Below are 23749 nucleotides of genomic sequence, written 5' to 3' on the forward strand. Positions count from 1 at the left end.
CAGAGACCTCCATGTATTTGCTGCAGAGGGCAGCAGACAAGGAAGGGAAGCAAGGGAGCAGGAAGTGTCCATGGTCCCAGCCCCAAGTCTTTGGCCAGAACTTGGTTGTCTAACTGCAAGGGCAGCTGGGAAATGTAGTCTTTCTGTGTGCCCGGGATGAAGGACAGCATGGTTTGCTGAATGCACAGCATTGTGGGAGCACAACTGGTAAAACCACATACATATTTTTGAAGGTGATGCTTGTATCTGTTTGCAGTCACATTCATTCTAAGCTATAGTTTAGATTTGGTTTAGTCCTGAAAGGTTTACTAGAGTTAACTTTGCCCTGAAGGAGATTACTTTATTGGGGGTGGAAATGAGATTTATACATATGAAGCCATAGCAATCCCAGGTTCAAAGGTAGTAAGACTGTGGGAGGAGAGGAGAGTGAGTTGGAGTAGGTACAGGAAACTTCTTAGAGAAGATGAAACAAGTGGGCCTTCCAGTGTGGATAGGCAAAAAGAGGGCAGACAGGTGGTGAGAAGAGGAAGAGCAAACCCGCTGCGGTGCAGTGGACATGGCGTGTTTGAAAGGAGCAGGGCTGAACACACGGTGCTCCCTGGAGAGCAGAGGAAAACTAGACGGGTTGGTCTAGATGATGCCCGGAGTCCCAGAGTGGGAAGTTCAGACTGAATCTCATAAGAAAAAGGGGAACCAGGTAGATCCCTGACCAGTCAGTTGTCGTAAGTAGACACACTCCGGGGAGGGTAATCAGATGGCAGGGGCAAGATGGCTAGGTAAGGAGAGAGCATGAGGCAGGTGGGTCATCAGACATGTTCAGTCACAAAGCAGCTAAACTCAGAGCTATGATATGGGACACAGAAGTGAGTCCAAGAGCCATCATGCTGTGAAGTCAAATAGAATTTAGTGGGGAAACTTGGTGAGAAGAATGGAGACTAAAACCACAGCGGGACTTGAAGGTTTCTGGCAGAAAGAGACGAGGTAAGAAGGAGTCAGTCTGGAGGGACGCGAATGAGTTTGGTGAAGAATTAGGGGTCGAATGGCGGAAAGCCCAGGAAGTAGAAATGTCCTTCACCAGCGTGGGCTTTTGTTAGGCTGTGGTTATGCACATCGTCGTCCTGGTGCTGACGAAAGCTCTGAGAAGACAGTATGTGGGGGCCAGGAGGTTAATAATATTTATAACAATAGTGTCAATCATGTCTTTTGAGACCACTTACTGTGTTTCAGTCGCTTGCCTGCAGTTTTCCATGTGTTACCTCGTTTACTTCCATTTCACAGAGAGCCAGGGAGGTTATGTGGCTCGTCTACTTATATATCCAAGGGATCCCTGCCAAACCTAGTGGAGGGTTCACAAGTGACAGAATAAACTCTAGAGAGGCTTGGCCTCAAAGTCAGTTTCAAAGATCAGTTGTCTTCCCCCAGGCTGGATTCATGAACGATGGCAGGATCGTGGCCTTGGACGTGGAACATTATAACAATGGAGGCTACTCCCTGGATGAGTCATTATTTGTAAGTGTTGGAAAGAGCAAATTCACATCTGGGAACAATATTTTTTTTTTTAGATTTATTTATTTATTTGAAAGTCAGAGTTACACAGATAGAGGAGAGGCAGAGAGAGAGAGGTCTTCCATCCAATGGTTCACTCCCCAATTGGCCGCAATGGCCGGAGCTGTGCCGATCCGAAGCCAGGAGCTTCTTCCAGGTCTCTCACGTGGGTGCAGGGACCCAAAGACTTAGGCCATAGCAGAGAGCTGCATCGGAAGTTGAGCAGCCAGGTCTCAAACTGTCACCCATATGGGATGCCGGCACTGCAGGCCAGGGTGTTAACCTGCTGTGCCGCGGTGCCGGCCCCTGGGAACAGTATTAACATAGAATTATTCAATTCAGAGAATGTTCAACAGTGAAATAGTAGTTAATTATACAAGTAGAGAGACCATCGTTGCAGGGATAGCCAAGTGTTAGTTACTTCCTGGTCCCATAAGGTGAGCCCAGTGATCTTGGCCATGCCTGAGTCCATGTTAGCTCCCAGTTTCCGCTGCCTACATAGAACTCTTTCCCAACCTGCAGGCGCCAGAACAGGCTGTGTCAGTTTTGGCCCCTTGACGTTATGGACTTGGATAACCTTGTTGCAGGGGCCATCGTGTGCATTGTAGGATGTTGAGCCACATCCTTGGTCTCCACCATGGAGATATCAGTAGCCCCCTACCCAGGTGTCAGTGGTCCCCACACTGAGTCTTAGCAACCAGAAATGCCTCCAAGCTTTGCCAAATGCCTGTAGATGGTGGGGGTGGAGGGCAGGGGGGGCAGGATTGCTCCTGGTTGAGACTCCGTCCGTGAGACCAAACGCTGTTTGCCAGAATATGGCACTCATTGCATTCAGTAGGCCCAGAGCGAATGTTTCAAGGACTCTGGGAAATACTTGAAACCTGAAAAAAGTGCATTTGCTCTAAAATAGGAAAATTTAATGATTTTTTTAAAAATTGTTCAGACCCTTCAAAAGCATTTTACAACGACCTGTTTTTCTTTGGGCGTGGGCGTATTTTGGCATGTTCCGCGTGAACAGGAGCTGCCACTTCCGACCAGGTTCTGGTCCGAGGCCTCCGAGTGGTGCCGCAGGTACAGAGGGGCTGGAGGTCTTCCCACATCAACTCTGGCTTCCTGCAGGTCATAGAAATGGGACTCCTGAAAATGGAAAACGCCTACAAGTTTCCCAACCTGCGCTGCCGGGGCTGGGCGTGCAGAACCAACCTTCCCTCCAACACGGCTTTCCGCGGCTTCGGCTTTCCCCAGGCGGGGCTCATCACCGAGTGCTGTGTCGCGGAAGTTGCAGCCAAATGCGGTTTGTCCCCCGAGAAGGTAACGCTAAATTAGCCTCCCGTGCGAAAAGACAGCAAGTCCCTGCGGTGGGAGGGCCTGGGAGGTCCAGCAGGCGGAGGAATTTGAGATCCAGGCCGCGCAACTCACTGCGTGAGGCGGAGCCGGGACTCCGAAATTCAGTGATGCTCGTCTTACCCGGACTCGGCCGCATTCAGCCCGAGGTGGAGGGTATTGGGGAGGAGGCGCTGGATTCTCAACCAGAGTCCCGTGAGAAGTTCCCATTGAATGGGGGCTGTGACCACTCCAGCAAGTTCTGTTAAACCCCTTTCCCTAACGTCTCAACCAAGTTGTCATAAAGTTTGCATTGCAGTTGCTCAACCGGTCCTTATTCAGTTAAGTCCCAGGTTCAACTTCATTCACTAACAAGGACTCCTCCCTCGAGGGTGTCTCCTGCACCCCCAGACCCTGGAGTGGAATGAGGGTGGGGAGACGTGCTGAGTGCTCTCTCACCCTCTCCTCCGCTGTGACTTCTGCTGTGACGTGGGGGCAGGGAGGAAGGGGCGGTACCGAGGAAACATATAGCCTCTCCCATGCGACTTCTCCCAAGGCGCTCAGGTTCCTGTCTTTGATGAGACGGAGCCACTTTCCAAGTATGTTGCCACTGCTGCCAGGTGTCCCAGCAATTGACATTTCCCGGTAAGGGTCAGCTAGATCTCCAGCTGACCCTCAGCTGGCACCCCAAGTGGTGTTTGCTCTGTGTCCCAGCAATCTTTGCGAAGTCCCACTCCTCGATTAAATTCATCTCCTTCTTTCCACTCAACTGCCATTGGCAGGAACCACCTTCTGTGTGTCTCTTGAGTCTGTGGGGGTCCTTGTCCCCTACCAGCCCCTCATCTTCAAATTCTGTCACCCTTGGGGGCACAAGAGAGAGAATCACAGAGAGACCCCCTTCCTCCCCAGGAGAGAGGGAGGAGAGGATAGCTTCCGAGAATGTCACAGCTCACGAATTTCCAGTCTTCCTGTAGTCAGGGGGTCAGGGGAGCAGAGTGTGTGCCTGCGATGGCCCCTGTGAGCTTGGGGAGGTGGGGCTGGCCACGCAAGGAGTTTTCTCAACTGGGCCTGTCAGGTGCTTGGCGTCTTTTGATCCTAGCTAGGGGTTCTTAGTTGCCAGTGGTAGGAATACAAGAAAATTCTCTCTGCTTCAGACACCTTGGGATAGAATCTTTTCATTTGCTCTTCATCCTAGCTATTGGTTGTGTTTAAACAAACTTTTATGCTTGTCTGTCTGAATACCCTAAATATCTGAATACTCTAAATCATGTAGCCCGGATACCTTTCTACCTGATGTGCACGAATGCAACTAAAATTAAGAGTCAGCAGCGTCCCTGGACAGTGTTTGGTTACATGGGGTATAAGGAAAGGACTCCTCCCTTTGAACGTGTGCACGAGCAGCGCAGAAAGCACGCAGGGGCTAACGCAGTCGGTAGAGGAAGAGGGCCGTGCTGCACCTTGCATAAGGCTTCAGCAAGGACGAGGCAGAACTCGGCATGGACACTGCAGAGTGGGCAGACTGGGAGGACAGGACTGATGCTGCTGTGTCTGCTGGGGTCTCCCTTGCCTTTTGATTTCTTCTTTCCTAGGTCCGAGCCATAAACTTTTACAAGGAAATTGATCAAACTCCCTATAAACAAGAGATAAATGCCAAGAACCTGACCCAGTGTTGGAACGAGTGTCTGGCCAAGTCTTCCTACTTCCAGAGGAAAGTGGCTGTGGAAAAGTTCAATGCCGAGAATTACTGGAAGCAGAGAGGGCTGGCCATCATCCCCCTCAAGTATCCCGTCGGCCTTGGCTCGGTCGCCTATGGTCAGGTCAGTTCTCCAGACACAGTGGGAATGCCACCCAGACATGGTGTTGAACGGTGTTAAAGAAACTTTCCATTAGGTGGGATTAGCATGTGATTGCGATGTTCAGCTGTTGAACTTCTCCAGAATTATTAGTAATCAAACTAGCTTTACTCCAGAAAGGGCAAGAGCTCCTCTGCCTGCATCCCCACAGATGGTGAAAATTTTCTTACTGCGAAATTGCAAGACCTAACATTTCTCCTGGCCCTGGCAATAAGCAGCCGAGTGAGCTGCTCTGGGCCCCAGATGGCTCATGAGAGGCTGGGACCCGGGACCTCCCAAACTCTTCTTCCAGCCACTCTGTATTTCTGTGTCATGGACCATGGCTGCAAGGCTTTTGGGTGGGTTGGGGTGAGCTAAACTCAGAAAAGTGACTAATTTAAGTAACTTATTACACAAACTGTAGGAGATTTTTCAGATCATATCTACTAGAAATATGAAGGGGAGGACTGGGAAACTTCTCTAGTAGTTTTAATTTCTTTAATTGATGAAATAAATCCCCTTGCCTGGCAGCTAAATCCACTTGCTGTTTTCACTGTTCATTCCTGAGTGCATTTAACCTCAATAGCTAGTGAAGGACTTCCCTATTCAACCTCATTATATGAGGGTGTTTCAAAAAGTTTGTGGAAATGGAATAAAAAATTATTTTGGTGAAAAAAATTGTAATCCATGCATAGTTTGTTTTTAAGACTTATTTATTTATTTGAAAGACAAAGTTACAGAGAGGCAGAGAGAGAGAGATTGAGAGAGGTCTTCCTGGTTCACTCCCCAAATGACTTCAATGGCCAGAGCTATGCTGATCCGAAGCCAGGAGCCTCTTCTAGGTCTCCCACGTGGGTGCAGGGGCCCAATGACTTGAGACATCTTCTACTGCTTTCCCAGGCCATAGCAGAGAGCTGGATCAGAAGAGGATCAGCTGGGACTTGAACTGGCACCCATATGGGATGCTGGCACTGCAGGTGGCAGCTTTACCCGCTACGCCACAGTGCTGGCCCCCATGCATAGTTTTTATAATCTGAAATCCATGAACTTTTTTGAAGACCCCCTTATACACAGGGATTTCAAATATTTTTTGCACCAAAATAATCATGTCTTTCAATTCCATTTTTCCATGAACTTTCTGTAATACCCTCATATAGCAGTGGTGGGAGACCCCGGTTAGGTTCTTACACTGTCCCCATTGCTGGACAAGTACGTAGGTGAGTTGGCAGAGCCCACACAGAGCCTCGTCATCCCTCCCCTTTGCAGAATTCACAAAAGGGCATGGCAGGTATGTTGAGTGATGACAGAATAGGAATAAAGGAGGGAGGCAGGAGCTGTGAAAAGAGTGTTAGTGTGCATTACTTGTGTGTTGAGGGAGCATAGGAGGCCAAGACAAGCGGTTAGGAAGGTCCATCCCCATTCCCATACCCATCTGGTCACCCGTCTCCCCGCGGTGAGCTTTGGTGTCATCCTTTAAACATCTGCATGTGGCTTTGACTTTAGGCAGGTGGTGGCTCAGAGGAGCAGGTGACGAGCGCCGGTCTCCTTGTAGCCTTCTGGTCACCTGCACACACCTCTCTCAGTTGAGAGAGACCGTTGGGAGGCTGGGATTGAGAAACAAAGGCGAAACATGTTTATTAAAGAGAAAGGGGGAAAACTGCCGCCAGAAACAGAGTTTGTGAGCAGTGACTCTCCCTCTCGGGGTAAGGGGAGGGCTTCTGCATTGTGATGGGTGCTGCGGGAACCCCGAGTGCCAGGCTGTGGGTGCAGACACATGGGCTCTCCTCCCTGATTCTGGTCTGTTTCCCTCATCAGACATTTCTCAAAAAGGGGACAAAAGTAATAACACTCACTGAGCATCTACTGTGTTAAAAATCTGTTTAGATTTTACCTCATTAGACACTCAGGGCAACCTGTAAGATTTTTATCCTCATTTTAGCAATGAGAAAATTGAGACTGAGAGAGTTTACATAGCCAGAGTTGCTTCCCAGAGGCGTTTGTGGAAAGACTCTATTCTGAAGCAGAGCCAATAGAGAGGGCATCAGTAATGATGGCCCCGTGCATCTCCGTGATCTCCCACTTGGTTCACCCACTCCCCTCTCTGCTGGGAGGTGTGAATCTCCTGGTTTGGGCCCGGGAAACCAAAGCCCATGGAGAGTTCCGGTGTCGCCCGAGGGCCTCCAGGTATAGAGTGACAGGACGAGGGTCGGACCTCAGTACTCCCCAGCCTCAGACCCCGCGTGTCTTCATGGTCCCACGCTGCCCCCAGAGCCGCAGGGCCACTGCCCAACATCAGAGGGGCCCAACGCACCTGGCCGGTGATGTACTTAATTCCTAGATGTGAGCCCCAGAGGCCACAGACAACATCACCATGTTTCCTGTGCCTCACCCTGGCACCGGGCAGAGTAGAATCTAAGATGTTTGGGTGGCTGAGGCATTTTGGGAGCCTGTGGGATTAAAGCTAACTTTTCACCAGCGCCAGCAGTTGCTGCTTGAAGCTTTCAGTTTCGCCCACCAAGGCCTCTATTGATATTGGAGACCCATCTGTGCCAGTGCTCCAGTTGTGCCGATTTTGTAGATGAAGCTTTGTGGAATTATCTTTTGTGTTGCTAACAATGAACCATCCGGTGGTGCCACTTAACTGAACCAAATTTGACATTTTAAATGGGCAGAGGAGATTGCAGCGCCACGTGGAACAAATTACTCAGTGGTCTCTGATAAAAGTGCTGCCCTAGACACGCAGGCAGAGTGCTGGCGCCAGCAGGGTCACACAATGTAGGAAAGGCCCAATCCACTGTAATTGCAGCTCAATCACCATGTGCTAAGTCGAGCTACCAATTATACCTGCACTCCGCAGAGCCAAGGTCAAATCTGGAGTCTGCAAGCCTAAGGGACAGACCCAGCTGCTTTGCTAATGCAGACTCATTTGTCCAACATTTCCTGTGTACCTGCTACACGAGAGACACTATGTCACGTTGCAAGGGATACCTTAGGTCATTCTTCCAGGGGGTTCATAATCTAGCAGAGTACAACAAAGAGCCCCAGACAGGAGCCCAGAAGTTACTGTCGTGGCTGACATCACCTACCATCTTCTGCACAACTCCAGAGCAGTCAGCTCTGGGCTCTCGGCAGAGGATGCCCCTCCCTAGCCATCTTGTCTTGAGAATGAATGACCAAGAGCACAAGATGATGTTTCCACAAACCACGTGTTTGTAGAGAGTAAAACACACTCTGGTGTATCTCCCTGGGATCTTTGGGCATAGGTGTTCTGGCTCAAGACTCTCGGACTCAGGAGTAGGTATCTGGCACAGCAGTTAAGACACCACTTGGGACATCATCGTCCCATACTGAGTGCCTGTGTTCACGTCCTGGCTGCATTCCTGGCCCCAGCTTCCTGCCAGTGTGTTCTCTGGGAAGCAGGAGATGATGGCCCAAGTACTTGAGTCCCTTCCACCCACGTGGACACTCAGATGGAGTTTCAGGCTCCTGGTTTAGGTCTAGCCCCCAGCCTCATCTGTTCTCATTTGGTAAGTGAACCAGGAGGAGGGAGTTACCTCTCTCTCTGCCCCTCTTAAACAGACACAAAAAGTTATAGAACCAAGATTCTCGGATTCTCCCTTGGGCTGTGGATGTTTGCACCTTTGTCCTCAGGTAAATGGTATCTTGATGTCCCCAATTTGCCAATACAGCTCTAGTTTACATCTGCTGTCCAGATAAATGGAGCCTGTTTTTCACTATCAAAAATGTCTGAATTGGAAGGATGGGCTTCTGATTGTTACTCACTGGGGTGATGTGAACCCTTGGATACCAATAGACAGGCGGTTTTCTAAGTGTGGCCCACCGGCTTCGGATGGCTGTGCCAGTCCTCCTGCTGGGCAGAGCATTGATCGGGAACATGATGCGTTCCCTGCACTTGCCTGGTGATTGACATGCAAGGCCTCTGACTTGCCTTAGGACCAGGGCTGCTTACAAATGATGTAAGCAAGTAATTAAAGCTTATTAAGATTCTATTTTCGTTGAGTAGAATTAGCTTTTTTTTAAAAAATTATTTATTTATTTTAAAGGCAGAGTTACAGAGAGAGAGAGAGAGAGAGATCTTCCATCTGCTGGTTCACTTCCCAGATAGCCACAATGGCTGGGACTGGAACAAGCCAAAGCCAGGAGCCTGGTCTCCCACATAGGTGTAGGGGCCCAAGGAGTTGGGCCATCTTCCGCTGCTTGCCAGGCGTGTTAGCAGGGAGCTGGATTGGAAGTGAGGCAGCTGGGACTCGAAGGTGCCCGTATGGAATGCTGATGTTGCAACCAGAGGCTTAATCCACTGCGCCTCAATGCCAGCCCCAGAAATTAGCTTCCTTTTTGGAATTTCTTGGACTTTCCCTGTTTGAATCCTAGATTGGTATACAACTCTGCATAGAAACTTTGATATTAAGAAACCTAGGCGACAGAGCTTTGAGTGACACCTGGCAGACGCAGAGCACATCTGTGAGGTTGGGGCTTCCCATCCAAGCCGCTGCCAAGGTTGCCTTGCCGGCCCTCTGGGGCCACAGTGCAACCACGCAGGAGCATTTTCTCTAGACCATGTGCTGTGGTTGATACTGCTCTTGTACTGGAGACTCAAAGTGAAGAAGCCACCCCTGTTTTCTGTGTCCTCCTGGGAGGTCTCCTCGCTCTTTAGCACAGACACTTGGAAGAAGATCCTTTCTTCTGAACGGTACCATGTGTTTCACATTGAGTCTGGTGGTTTGTGATTCCAGGAACCTTTCATTCTGTGAGCTGTGTGGTTGGATAAGAGTAGAAATTAGCTTTTTTTTTAAAAAAAATTATGTATTTATTTGAAAGGCAGAGTTACAGAGAGAGAGAGAGAGAGAAAGAGAGAGAGATCTTCCATCTGCTGGTTCACTTCCCAAATAGCCACAGTGGCTGGGACTGGAAGAAGCCAAAGCTTCTTGGATCCTTGTCTTGGAGCTGTACAATTGGATAAGAGTCCTTCCAAGTTCTCTGTCAACTCCAGAGCTCCATAATTCTGGGCCAAGATGACTTAGGGTGGGCTTAGCTCATTTTGCATAAAAAGGTCTAGCCCATCGTGCCTGGATTTTTCATTTTTACTTCTGTACAGCCAATCCTTGTCTGTCTTTCCCACCTGTCTATTCACTGCACATTTTAAAATGAAGCTCCTTGCAAAAAGAAACCTAAAATGATGCTGTGCACTGGGGCAGAGCAGGATAAGACGGTCGCCTTGGAGGTTCCAGCAGGCTGGCATGCCCTCATTAGGAAGTGTGGGTGCGAGGAGCGTAGTTCTGCCTCTGGGGACAGCACAGCTTCTTGTGGGGGTGATCACAAGGCCGTGCACACCCCACTTGGCGCTGACCCTGCTCAGTGATCTCAGAGCAGCGCAAAAGGCTTCTGTGTCTGTGTTTGGCAGGGGCCAGGGGCATGGAGAAGAGGAAGTCACTTCTAAGGCAAATCTTAACTGACACATTGTGTGATAATACCAACCAAAAAAAGATCGCCAAAACCGGTTTTTGTCTTTTCTGCTTAGGCTGCTGCCCTGGTTCACGTGTACCTCGATGGTTCTGTTCTGGTCACTCACGGTGGGATTGAAATGGGGCAGGGTGTCCACACTAAAATGATTCAGGTAAGAATGCAAATGACTAGGTTATGTTGGCCATCAGCTTGGTGATACGCTCATGAGAGAGACGGTTTAAATATAAAATCTCTCTTTTAAGATAAAGGATAGGAGCCTTCAGCCTTGACAACTGATGTTGTGAGCCTGTTAACAGACACTGGGTACAGAAGCCACTTTTGTAAATGAATATCCCAAAGAACAGGGACGAGAGTCTCAGGTTGTTTCATTGCTGAAGAAGGCTGTTTGTTCATTTGCCGCTTTCCTCTGGGTATATTTATAATTGAATTATCTTTTTGAATGTGAGGAATAAAATAATAATTCTGATGTATTGTATCATTTCTTGTCCCTTTTATAAGGACTGTGAACCATCAACCATATAAATTACATTTGATATTTCTAGCCAAACTTCACCAGTTTTTCCTTTTGGCTCATTTATTTTAGATTAATTTTGAGCTACTTGTGCTACGTTACTAATTGTAATAGGAGCATAGTAGATAATGAAACATTCTGAAGAGGCAGGACAATATGTTAAGGGCCCTATAATTCTACCAGTTAGCAATAATCATGGCTCTGGCCGGGGGGAATCTTTCCATCTTTTTTATTTTTCAAAAAATTATAAACATCTTTTAAATGATTTTGTATCCTTATTTTTTTTAACCCACCCGCATATACAGTGAGTACTTTCTCCTATAATTAAGAGTTCTTTACAATCATGATTTTTAGTGCTTGCATTTAGATATTGCATAATTTATTTAACCATCTCCTCACTGGTGAACATTTCAGTGAGTATTTTTGCACATTAACCTGTGATCCCATCAGTGACTGTTTTCTTATAGGAGATTCCCAGAAGTACAATTATTGGTTCACAAGGTGTGCGTGTTTTTAATTGTTAGATACATATTACCAAATCATTCTCCAGAAAGTACCCATCTCATTATACTGCTAACCAATACTGAATGTGATGGATTATTATTTCGCAGGTGAATGACAGTATCTCATTATTAGTTTATTTACAGTTTCCTGATTATAGAGCTGTTACGTAGAAGCTATGTCACTTGAGAATTGTCTGGTCATACTTTTCCCCATCTTGGGTGGGAGGGGATAGGATTTCAGTATATTCCTCATCTGGCCACCAGAGACTTCTATATGTTGTAAGCCTATGCAGTCTGCATAGATGATCTTTTGGAAGCCAAGCCTTGTGGATGGGCTCTATATTTCTGTGTCCTTGAGGAAGTCGTGGACAAACTCTATTAAGCCATACTGCTAGTGAGAAAGAGGGGAACTACCAAAGTTGGCAATATGGTCATGCTCTCCTGAAAGATAAAGGAAGAACAAAGCAGCCAGCTGAGCCCTCATGTTGGTGCTCAGCCCCAGAGCCATCTCCTACTGCTGTGACCCAAGCATTCCTGGTGCTGCTTTTCCAAGGCACTTGTCCTTTCTTATTAGAGATTCCCTTTCCCTGGAGTATCTCCAGAAATGAGGATAGGATCTGGGCATCTCATGTCATCAGTAATGTTGACTTTGTTAGAAGTTTGCAGAGTCTGGTAGTAGGAGAGACCTTAGAGTTGTTGATTGCGTGGTCATGAGGATATGAATAAAGTATTTCTTCCTGCCTTGTCTTGGGGACTTACCTCCTCTTCCTTATGCACATGAGAAAGTCCAAGAAAAAGGTGTGCCCAAGACTTGGGGTCCAGACTGGTAAAAGGGTTTTTGGAGAAGAGGAACTTTTTGCAGCTGGAAGAATCTGTGGTGCTGCTCCCTTGTCCCTGCTATGTGGATGAGAGCTTCACACAGGGGCTGCCATCTGGGCATGTTGGATGGCTACAGCTAATCAAAGTGTCTGAAAAGAAACTGTCTTCTCAAACCCAGGTGGTCAGCCGTGAACTGAAGATGCCAATGTCAAATGTCCACCTGCGTGGCACAAGCACGGAAACTGTCCCTAATGCTAATGCCTCTGGAGGATCTGTGGTGGCAGATCTCAACGGACTGGCAGTAAAGGTAAAACTCACAGCAGTGACCTCCAACTCACTGCCCCTATCTGAGTCTTTGACTTGGGTGGAGCTGAGTAGATGTTGAGAGTTAATTCCCACTGCCCTAATCTTGGGCTCCATGAGTGGGACAGCGTCCAGTGGTTCTCTGCTGGAAATGTCGTCTCCCTGACTCCTGACATCACACTGGTCAAATTCTACCCAAAAATGTCCCTGTGTGTTTCCACTTTTGCTAGGTTACTATCCCATGGAGTCTGACTCCCACCTCTTGCCAGGGTTATTGTAAGACTTTGGTCTCTCCTGACCAGATTCACTGCCCCTCGCTCTAACATCATGCTGCCCAAGTGAGCTTGCCCACAAAATAAGGCTGTGCCCATGCTATGTTTGAAAACAGTGGCTGCTGGTTGGCCAACAGTTTTCCTGTTAAGTCCTGGCTATACACACACACACACACACACACAGAGCCTTTCACATCGCCTTCTTACAGGCTCGGTCTCTTACTTCCCTGTGTTCCTGTGGACCTCTTAGACAACACTATGGAATGGCCCATATCATGCTCTTTTTGAAATTGATGTTTGCCTGAACTTGTGATTGTAAATTTAACCAAAACTAATCTCTAGGATGCTTGTCAAACTCTTATGAAACGCCTGGAACCCATCATCAACAAGAATCCTCAAGGAACTTGGAAGGAGTGGGTGAGAAACACTAGGCTTCTATGTTTTGTGTTAGCAAAAAAGGGGGAGGAGGTGTGAGAGACATGGGAGTTAGGCACCACAGAAAAGACATTCCCGCCAAGTACCACTGTTGTGTATGCATAAGTGGGAGACCCTTTGTTGGTTAGCTCTAGGAATCCCACTATAATATACTAGAGGAACTCTTGCATCTGGGAAAATTTTCTATTAAAGCAAAAGGTAGTTCTTCAATCAACAATTCTGTTTTAAGCTAGAATTAATGTTTCGTCCTGCAGAGCCTAGGTATTTTTTGAATAATAGCTTTAAATCTGTCTATCCTCTTTTCCACTGTTTCCAATACAGAAAAACTAGAATCATTCAATAAAAATTTTTACAAAACCACCTAAGCACTCCTTTGAAAATAGGAAACCAAGCTATGGGGTCTAGGTTCACCTAGAAGTAAGCACTCAATGGAGCGGAAATACTCAACTGCTTCCTTCGATCTGCTTCCACCCTAGTTGGAAGAGAAGACACAGGTTCTAAAGTCAACAGGAAACTTCTCAAAGTGATAGGTTACAGTGTGCTGGATGCTGTGGAGTGAATATAAAACCTGGGAGTATGTGTCGTGCTGACTCTCCTGGGATGTTAGTCTTTGCAACACAGAACACATTGGTCTGAGCAAGTAATATTTGAGGAGTCTCGCTTTGAAATGGCTCTTGCTACTCCACAGAGTAAGGACTCGTTCTATAAGTCATACTGATGGGAGCTCTCAACCCTCCTTTCTGGACATGTTTATTTCTCCTGTCCTGTGCTGCCTGTGCCCAGAGAGACTGAGGGAGTCTGGCTCCAGAAATTTGCAAAGAGAGGCAGTAGGGAGAGTCCTTCCTCCAATATCGTGAAGTGCTGTCATTCAGCCCTGTTTCTTCTCTGACAGTTGGACTTCTCACCTTCTTTCTTAGACCTATGGATTTGTACTTAACCCCATCTTTCTATACAGTGCTCAACTGTGTACATTGCAGAGTCAGGTGTAAATGGCACAATTTCGCAAAATTATTCTCTTCAACTGAAACTGCTATGGATTCGCCATATTAAAATTTGCTTCCAATCAGCCGTTGTTTCCTAAAATGTTCCATGTTAATTGGCTGAGTCATTCCAGATGATGAGAGAATTACTTCATCAGCAGGACCTGGCCTGACCCCTGTAGTCCAGTCTGTAGGTGTGAGAGACCATGCCACAGCGGACCAGTTGTTAATGTGATGGTATACATTGAGCAGGTGCTCTTAATATAAGCCCTGAACCACAAATGCCTGTGGACATGGAGAATGTTGGAGGGAATCAGTTGGTCTTGGTGCTTGCTAGTTACTCCTACTTACAGCCTCATTTAACCTGTGATAAAACTGGGGTTGAAGTCCTGTGGGATTCTCTGCCTGGATAGCACTGTTGCATCATGCCGGGCTCTTCCTTCGCAGGCCCAGGCTGCCTTTGATGAGAGCATCAGTCTGTCAGCGACTGGCTACTTCAGGTAAGTGGTCCTTTCAGTCTCGTGTTGTAGGAAAGGGCAGTGGTAGCTACATGAAGAATTTCAGGTCTGTTTTTAATTTGGCAAGAGTTGATGTTGTGCCTTCCACTAATCTGCTGTCATAAATAACATTGAAAGGAGGAGACGAATTCCGAGCTGCTGCTTAATCCAAGAGTCCAGAAAAACTTGTGCTGGGGAAAACAGGCACACAGATAAAGTTCAGATGTGTGATGGATCAAGTCCCTCTGGGTGCTATTGGAAGGGGATGGGCGCTTCAAGCCCACAGCAGGCCTGGGTGGTATTGTAAGGGACCCCTGCTCAGTATTCACAGAAGTTGTCAAGTTTTTATTGAAAATATAATTGTTCCCCTAAGTTAAGAAACAAAGCTAAGGGAATGCAAATTAGATCCATAATAAGATAATACTGTTTAGTACCTTGGATTGGCAAAAAAAAAAAAAAAAAAGAAATTCAGCAATAACTGTGTTGTCAAGTTGTGGAGCAATGGGAATTCACATACTTTGGAAAAACATTTATCAGACTATTTCAGTGGGGAGGGGACAGCACCAGAGAGCAGGGTGATGCAGGGAGTTCGACCTGATTTTGTCATTTTGCCGGTTGCTGCTGGAGTCTGGGCACTGCCTGGCTGCCAGAAGTAAGCATTGGGAACATTTCTAGTGGCCAGAGGCAGGCGGGGGGCAGCGGAGGAGACCCAGTAGAGAGTGTTGGCAGGCTGCTGGCCTCCTCTTCTCCTTTCCCCATTGACATTTGCCTTTGGCGCCCTCAAAGAAAAGATGTGAACAGCACAGGCCATGCAACCTAGTGGTAAGAAGCCAGCATAGTGGCAGAGGTTGAGGGAGGGCCTGCTTTCCTACACAGGAGGTGAAGCAGGCGGGTATCCACCCTTGAAATTGGGTTGGCGTAAAATCCAGGTTGAGTTCCCCAAATCCGATGACAGTGATCGGTACGTGACCTGAGACCAGCCAGAGGCAGTAAGAGAGATGTGATCATGGAGTCAGCAGCCAGCCTCAAGGAGCAAGGAGTGATCAGGGACAGCACGCTGAATAAGGAGGGAGGTACTTACTCAGCACAGGCTGAGCGTGCCTTGTGTGCTGGCACATCGTAGCACAAGCAGGTGTGTTCCTCTGGGGTGCACAGCTCTTCGTGGCTCTGTTTAAGCAGCACAGTCTGAGATGCCGAGACTTGGTCCCTTATCAACACTCCTCAGCATCCCGTCTCCTCCAGGGGCTATGACTCAAACATCAACTGGGACAAAGGTGAAGGCCATCCCTTCGAATACTTCGTTTATGGAGCTGCCTGTTCCGAGGTGGAGATAGACTGCCTGACAGGGGATCATAAGGTCAGTATCACCTAAGAGGCTCCTAAATAGTCCATCTCTATGGAGAGCCCAGTGTGTGACAGCACATGGATTTGGCCTAAGGGTAGTGTCTCTGTGTAACCAGAAGAAAACAGATGCCCTGCCTTTGCCTTGGTGGTGTGGCTGCTTCCATGGAGGGCAGCAGGTGGCTCTCTTCTTTATTTCCCCAGCCTTTTAGAATTAATCAAGAAAGAAACCCCTTCAAGAAAAAGTCTAGCCTAAAGGAGCTTCCATGTAGATCACTGGCACAACCAGAAATCTGACTTCTAATGAAAAATTACATTCTCGAATGATTTCATAGGCATCTGTTAGCTACTAACAAGCTCCAAGGGCCAGCCTGGAGCAGCAAAAAAGAGTAGCCCATGGCCCATTTTTGATACCTTTTACCTAGCGAGGTCCTGCTGTTAGGGTGGTTTGAGAACGCCCTTGTGTTTTTAAGGGCTGCTATGAGGATATGCCCACAAATTCCACACATGTCAAGGACTCCCAGTCTCTCCTCTTGTACCTGGGCCTTTGGGGTAAAAGAAACCATTCATTGGTCACTGTCAATAACAATAAGTGCTCATCAGTACATTAAATGGGACTGTGATGCCCTCCTAATTGTCATGTGACCAAGCTCCTAGTTTCACGATCTGTCCCAAAACCAACCCAGAAACAACTGCTAGTTTTGATTTTTCCAAATATCCTATGTGTCTTAATTCTTGGATTGTGATCAAATCTGTATGTTCATTTGATATATGCACAGCATATGTGTCTGTTTTAATCATAGTCGGCCTAATCGTTTAAATTATATATGCTTTTATTGAACCTGCCTGTTCCAGTATGTATCTGGATTATCTGACTTCTGCAGTCAGGCCGGATTTCTTTTCTGAAACCTTGGGCTTGGGCAAAACAGTGGTCACTCCAAGCATGCTCTCATGTTAGAGCAGTTGTCCCCCTCTCCTAGGGAGCAAGTTGTCTCACACTAAGTGATTTTCAAATCCCTTCTCCCTCAAAGAAAGTTCGTGGAAATGTAACCATTTTGGTTTCCTTGTATCTTGTATATGCCTAAGATCCAAGAACAAGACAATCGAAGTCTTGGTGTGAAATTCCAAGGGACCCAGTGACATCCACCAGGGGCCTTCTGCTGGGTGTCCACTTCTTGGCCATTCTCCATGGATACAACTGCCCCTATTCCTGCAGAATTTCCCTCACTTTGAACACACATTTATGTTAGTTATCTTTGGCTTTAAAACAAATTACTCCCCAACTTAGCAGCTGAAGGTTTATCAGCTCTGAGGTTTCTAGGAGCGGCTTCACGGGGTGCTTTTGGCTCAGGATTTCTCACAAGGCTGTGGTGGAGCTGTCAGTGGGGACCACGGGTCTCTTCAGGGCTCAATGGGGATTGCAGAGTCTGCTTCCATCCTCTAGGAAGCCTCAGTTTCTCTCTGGCTACTGGCCAGAGGCCCCCAGCCCTTCCTGCCCTGACATCACTATAGGCCGCCTGAACGTCCTCAGGCCATGACAGCTGGCATCCCTCAAGGGTACTCCTTGAAAAGAAAGAGTGAGCAAGTGAGAAAGCACCAGACAGACGCCCGTCTTTGGGGACCACATCTCAAGTGATGATTGTCACTTCTGACGCCTCCCATCTGACACACAAACCAAGCCCTGGAAGGTCTGAGTGGGGACTACATAGGACGTGAATTCCAGGATGGGACTCATTGAGGATCTGAAGGCCACCACAACCCCAAGCCCCTCAAAAGACAATGACAGACAGCAGCCAGTCAACAGCTTTGAAAACAGAACCTTTGCTAACATTTCAGACTTTAGACTACTTCCTTTACCCTCAATTAAGGCTGCTAGTCTCCTGGAAGGCCAGTGTTGCAAATGGGTGTCAAAAAGAATTTATATTTCATTTTGTCTTCAAATCAGAGAGGTGAGTAGCTGAAGTTTTATTATAGTCGAACATTCTGTATCATTATCTAACTTCCTAAGAAAAATATTAGAGGAAAATCTGAGGTCAAATAAAGAAGCTCTTGTGGCCGGCGCCGTGGCTTAACAGGCTGATCCTCCTCCTTGCGGCGCCGGCACACCGGGTTCTAGTCCCGGTCGGGGCGCCGGATTCTATCCCGGTTGCCCCTCTTCCGGGCCGGCTCTCTGCTATGGCCCGGGAAGGCAGTGGAGGATGGCCCAAGTGCTTGGGCCCTGCACCCCATGGGAGACCAGGAGAAGCACCTGGCTCCTGGCTTCGGATCAACACGATGCGCCGGCCGCAGAGGCCATTGGAGGGTGAACCAACGGCAAAAAGGAAGACCCTTCTCTCTGTCTCTCTCTCTCTCTCACTATCCACTCTGCCTGTAAAGAAAAAAAAAAAAAGGAAGCTCTTGTGTTTCCTTTGTCTCCTGAGTCTTGGCAGAGACCCTGTGACACAGCAGAAGGGGCAGACTTGCTGGGGAGCAGAGTTGTCACCAACAGACTGACTGGGCCTACTGTGCCCTCATTTGTAGGTTTCCAGGGAGAAAGTTGCAATGTCAGATGCATTCACTTCTCAGCTGCAAAATGAAAAATCTAGAACTGCAGATGGCAAAGGCTTCTGGTTGATGCACTTGAATTCTGTGGTTCAGTAATCACCAGCGAGTTGGACTCTGGGATGTTGGGTCATGCGGTAGCCACAAAGTTGTGCAACATGGATCTTGAGAGCCACAAACATTTTCTTTTGCTGTGTCATCTGTTAGGTTTGTTGTAGTGGGATTAAACCCAATCTGTTATATCACTCAGCTTGAATAAATAAATATCAAATAAGTGTTTTATTCTGTTAAATTCAAGTGGTGAAGGAGGCAGGGAACAAACCAGTGCTTGAGCTGGCCAAGAGTATTGTATGACCTTGAAAGTTTAACACAATAAACTTTGTCACATAATGAAATTTCTGTTGCTTCTTTGTCCTATAACAGTGTGGCTGGAAGAAAGGCTTTATTCCAGTGTTAGCCCGGTGGGGACTATTTCTCAGTTTCTTCTCTCTAAGCTATCATCATTAAACATTTTTAACTTCTTTTCTTATTACTAGACAATCAGAACGGACATTGTCATGGATGTTGGCTACAGTATAAACCCAGCCCTTGACATAGGCCAGGTATGTGTAATTAACTTGTCTTGCTTCCTATTTGTAAAAACCAAAACTGCTGTGGGATCTACAGAGAAAACAGTACATGCAGCTTATTCATCTTTAGTCAAAATATTTTTATTCAGGCCAACTGCAGAACCCAAACTTCTTACCATTTACAGAAGGGGCAGGTGTTTGGCCTTGTGTTTAAAATGTCAGTTAGGACTGAGTGCCAGGGTTCAACTCCCAGCTCTACCTCATGACTGTGTATCCCTGCTAATACAAACCCTAGGAGGCAGCAGGTGATGGCTCAAGTAGTTGGGTCCCTGACACCCACATGGGAGACCTGGGTTGAGTTCCCAGCTCCCAACTTCTGTCTCCCCAGGCTGCCCCACTATTTCAGTCATTTGAGGGCATGAACCAGCAGATGGAAGCTCTGTCTCTTGAAGATGAACACAAAAGGTGTTTTTAAAAGAAACATACAGTCTGTGATTGGGGATCTTGAGTGAGATAAGACCAAACCCAGAGGTAACTACTGAGCCCCGAATCTCTTGTTAGAAGTAGTTAGTGCTGAGAGCTGACCCTTGTACTTACAGTGGGTTCTTTTGTCGGGATATTGAACCTCGGTAATTAGAGCAGTGGCTATTGAAGGTAGCCTGTGGGCTGAAGTCTATCCACAGACTTCAAATTTACATTTGAAATAAGTGGCAAAAGTAAACAGTTAGAAATGTCTAACCTCTGTTGAAAACAGAAGTTTCCCAACACTGAACTTACATGTTCCTGGTCGGTTGGCTGCATCTTTGCAGAGTCACACATTGTCCAGTGGCTTATGACCCTCCTGGACTCTTCATGCACTTGCTTTACCTGCCTCGAACCCGTGGGCAGTGGGCTCAGTGTCTCCCACTTAGGGCATAACGTGATGTGCTCTTCAGGCATGACACTCCATCCCTGGGGAATAGAGAAGCCAAAGGAGGCTTTGTAAGGAAGTGCACCAGGTTGTCAGGGAAAGAACAAGGCACTCAGAGTAGAAGAGTGGAGGAAATCAACCTAAAGTGACACAGGAAACTCAATACGTGCTGGGTTCATGGCTGTTGATGAGACCAGGCCTGAGTACAGTGGTAGATGTTGGAAGGCTTGGCCATGAAGCTGTAGTTAGAGGGAGGCCTGGGTGGTGGAGTTTCTGCAAAGACAGGCACTGAACGTGCTGACTGGAGGTGAGTTGGCCTGAAGAATGGCGTACAGTTTCAGGAAGACTCATCCGACATCATGGCAGATACCTGCTCATAGCTAGAAGCGAGAGGTAGAGAAGATAGGATCACAGGCAGGAAGTAAATTAAAAGACCCAGACATGAGAAAAAGCTGTGAACAGGCAGTTTGGGCTACATGTCCATCTAAGAAGGAGAGCATTTTAGAGCTGTAATTGCATGGAAGCCCTCATATGACCAGGGGGCAAACTGAGTCCAGAGACATGAGGCCGGCAGCTGGGGAGAGTGCTGGGAGGAGATGATGGGGTTCTCGAGCCCTGGGAGCCTGGCACCAGCACATGGGGACTTGAGACAAACAGGTCCGTGGGGCAGAAAAATATGAGGGCATTAGGACCACAGGCTCTGTGTAGAAACTTCTAGAGCTCCAATGTATGGGCAAACCAAGATTAAAATGAAGCTCTTTGACTCTGAACCCTGAATGAGGTACTTAGACATGCTGTGAGGTGGACTTTCACCTGGAAAACACTCAGGATTCAAACAAAATGTGTGAAGTTGCAGCAGTACTTCCTGTTGACTGTTTTTCTCTCATGTGGCATCCTGGTTTCTTTGTTTGTCTGCCCCAGGTTGAAGGTGCCTTTATTCAAGGCATGGGACTTTATACCATAGAGGAGCTGCATTACTCCCCTCAGGGCATCCTCTACTCTCGTGGTCCGAACCAATACAAAATCCCTGCCATTTGTGACATCCCCGCCCAGTTGCACGTTACCTTTTTGCCTCCATCTGAGAAGTCCAATACCCTGTACTCCTCGAAGGTACGCTGCGCCGTATTGAGTACATGATGTGTGTATGCTGCCTGGTGGGTAGTGGGAGGGCTGCATTGATCTCCACCAGGATTGCAGAAGAGAAAGCCCTACTAAACAATTTAATTATAAAGCAGTTGAACAACATGAGGAAAGAAATGTCTTAAATATTCCAGACACGAACAGCCTAACATGAGCTATGGGCTGCATCTGTGTTTTCTGCTCGCGGTAGCCATCTTCATGCCAGCATTTGCCTTCTCTGTTTGGGATCATTTCCATAGGGTAGAATTCCAAGAGTAGGAATATTGGGTCAAAAGCGTAATATTCTTTTTGAAATGAAACATTTGTGCGTGCATAGATGCTATCTGTATGCACATTCGAGAAACATCATCTGGCCGAACTGTTCCCCTCTAGGGTCTGGGAGAGTCTGGGGTGTTCATGGGCTGCTCCGTGTTTTTCGCCATCCGGGAAGCGGTGTGTGCAGCCCGGCAGGCGAGAGGTCTCTCTGCACCTTGGAAGCTCAGCAGTCCGCTCACCCCAGAGAAGATCAGAATGGCCTGTGAAGACAAGTTCACAAAAATGGTACGTTTTGCCCTTTAGGGAGAAAAAAACAGTTATAAAATTTTGCAGTTTTGGCCCTCATCCTGTGGTCAAGTTTTGTTAACCCACGGAGACACAGGTGGATCAGCAGCCCCGGGGCATCTGGGCAGAAGAGCAGTGTGGCCCTTGAACGTGTGCCAGCTGCCTTGTGTTCTTCATCCCCTTCACCCTGCCTGGCTGGCCGCGCGGCTGGTTTCTGTGCCACCCGGAAGCAGCTTCTTGCCCGTTAGTTTTATATTCTTCCCTTGTTGTGTTCCCTTCCCTGGGCAGCTTGGCTGGGAAGAGACGTTGGGGAACTGTGTGTGCCCCGACCCTGGAACACCCGGGCAGGATCGTGAGCAGACGCATCAGTGCCCCTGGGCTTCTCTCCCACGCTGGGATTCGTGGCTGTGGAACTGTGCTGTTCACGTGATCCCTCACACTGTAGAAAACCGCGCCTTGGTTGAGGGAAGCCCCTCCTCTCCGCCCCGCCTGCGGGCTCTGTGGGATCCCGTGGGTTTCTCGAGGCTTCCACACTGGAGAGCCGCAGACTGGCAGAGCTGATGAGTCTGGCGGCAGTGGCTCACCCCGGTCCCCTCCCCGGGTCCTCTCCTGGTCTTGGCTGCCCTCTGGTACTTGGTCTCCATTATCCCTTGCTGTTTTTCACCCAAGTCACAAACATTCTCCGAGCTGCAAACATCCAAATGTACTGTCTCATTCTAGATTCCAAGAGATAAGCCAGGCTCCTACGTTCCTTGGAATGTACCCGTGTGAAACAGGCCACTCTTCCCATGAGGCAGTGTCTCCAGACTCAGCCCTCGAAGACGCTGCATGTGAAAGACAGATTTTCACACTTCAGAAGTCAGTCCACAGACTGTTGCTTTAATGGTCTAAAATGTTCTGTTTTGATTTTGATAAATATGCTTCTGCAACTTATAAATCACACTTTAAATGGAATCAGTACTAACTTTTTTCCTCTGGAGTGATGCTCTCCACCGCTGTGTCCCCTAGATCCATCTGGCTCAATGGAATAAATGATGACTTGTACGTGATTCATCATCGGCTCGTATCTACCAGCAGAAATTATACTGTCTAGTGAAAGGCAATTTTCTAAATGATTTTATTAGCAGTGTGAACTAGAAAGTTGTCGTTTTTTTTTCACTTGTTCCTGTCTGCTTTTGCTGTTCCTTTCTTTGTCAGACTAGATTCAGACTCTGTATAAAAGGAGTTTGTGGGACCAAAATAATAAATAAATTGAACTTCATCAGTACTAAAGTGTTGGTGCTTTAAAGGTCATTACCAAGAAATTGAGAAGAAACCATTAGAATAAGAGAAATCCTTTCAAGTCATTATCTGGTATAGGGCTTGCACCCAGGAAGGGAGCGTTTGGTGCAATGGTTATAACATTTTTTGAGATGCCCACATCCCATATCCCAGTGTCTGGTTTCCAGTTTGGCCCCCCTTCCAACTCCAATTTCCTACTAATGTGCACCCTTTGAGGCAGCAGGTCATGACATAAGTCTTTAGGCACCTGCATTGTATCCAGGAGACCCAGATTGAATTCCTGCTGCTGGCCTCACCTGGCCTGCCCTCAGCTGTTGTAGGCATTTGGGAAGTAAACCAGTAGATAGAGGATCTCTCTCTCTCTCTCTCTCCTCTTCCAAATAAAAATAAGCAAATGGATAAATGAAATTAAAAAGGCCTTGTATCCATAATATATAAATAACTGTAATAATTCAATGATAGAAAGACAAATAATCAAATTTTAAAATGAGCAAGTTTACATATATTTCTCCAAAGAAGATATATAAATGATCAGTCAGCCCATTCAAAGATGCTCAAACTCATTAGTAATTAAGGAAAGCAAATCAGAATCACAGGGAGATACCATTTCACACATCCTGGGATGTAATCAAATGATGGACAGTTACAAGTATTGGTAAGGGTACAGATTCAGACCCTTATCCTGTGGAAAACATCTTGGTGGCTCCTCAAAAAATTAAACACAAAATTACCAAATGACTACTCTTCGGTATATTCCCAAGAGAACTGAAAACATTTCTTCACCCAAAAACTTGTACACTGATGTTCATAGTATTACTCATAATAACCAAAAAGTGAAAACAAGCCCAAAATTTGCACCAGCTGCTAAAATGTGATAAGTCAAATATGGTATATCCAGTCAAAGTGGATCTTATTTAGCCATA

General features: G+C 47.2%; 1 protein-coding gene across 1 annotated transcript in view; it reads left to right on the top strand.

Annotated features, from left to right (window-relative positions):
* Window positions 1-22810, top strand: part of LOC133758554 (aldehyde oxidase 1) — a 70279-nt gene extending 47469 nt beyond the window's left edge. The window contains exons 24-35 of the mRNA XM_062189737.1: window positions 1423-1509; window positions 2665-2856; window positions 4458-4685; window positions 10240-10335; window positions 12196-12324; window positions 12935-13009; window positions 14455-14507; window positions 15747-15861; window positions 18923-18988; window positions 20787-20975; window positions 21378-21545; window positions 22266-22810. Of these exons, the coding sequence (XP_062045721.1) occupies window positions 1423-1509; window positions 2665-2856; window positions 4458-4685; window positions 10240-10335; window positions 12196-12324; window positions 12935-13009; window positions 14455-14507; window positions 15747-15861; window positions 18923-18988; window positions 20787-20975; window positions 21378-21545; window positions 22266-22316 (1449 nt within the window). The 3' untranslated portion in view covers window positions 22317-22810. The remainder of the gene's footprint in view (window positions 1-1422; window positions 1510-2664; window positions 2857-4457; window positions 4686-10239; window positions 10336-12195; window positions 12325-12934; window positions 13010-14454; window positions 14508-15746; window positions 15862-18922; window positions 18989-20786; window positions 20976-21377; window positions 21546-22265) is intronic.
* The last annotated feature ends 939 nt before the right edge of the window (window positions 22811-23749 follow it).

This window comes from Lepus europaeus, chromosome 1 (assembly GCF_033115175.1).
Source record: "Lepus europaeus isolate LE1 chromosome 1, mLepTim1.pri, whole genome shotgun sequence".
In the NCBI taxonomy this organism is placed as follows: Eukaryota; Metazoa; Chordata; class Mammalia; order Lagomorpha; family Leporidae; genus Lepus; species Lepus europaeus.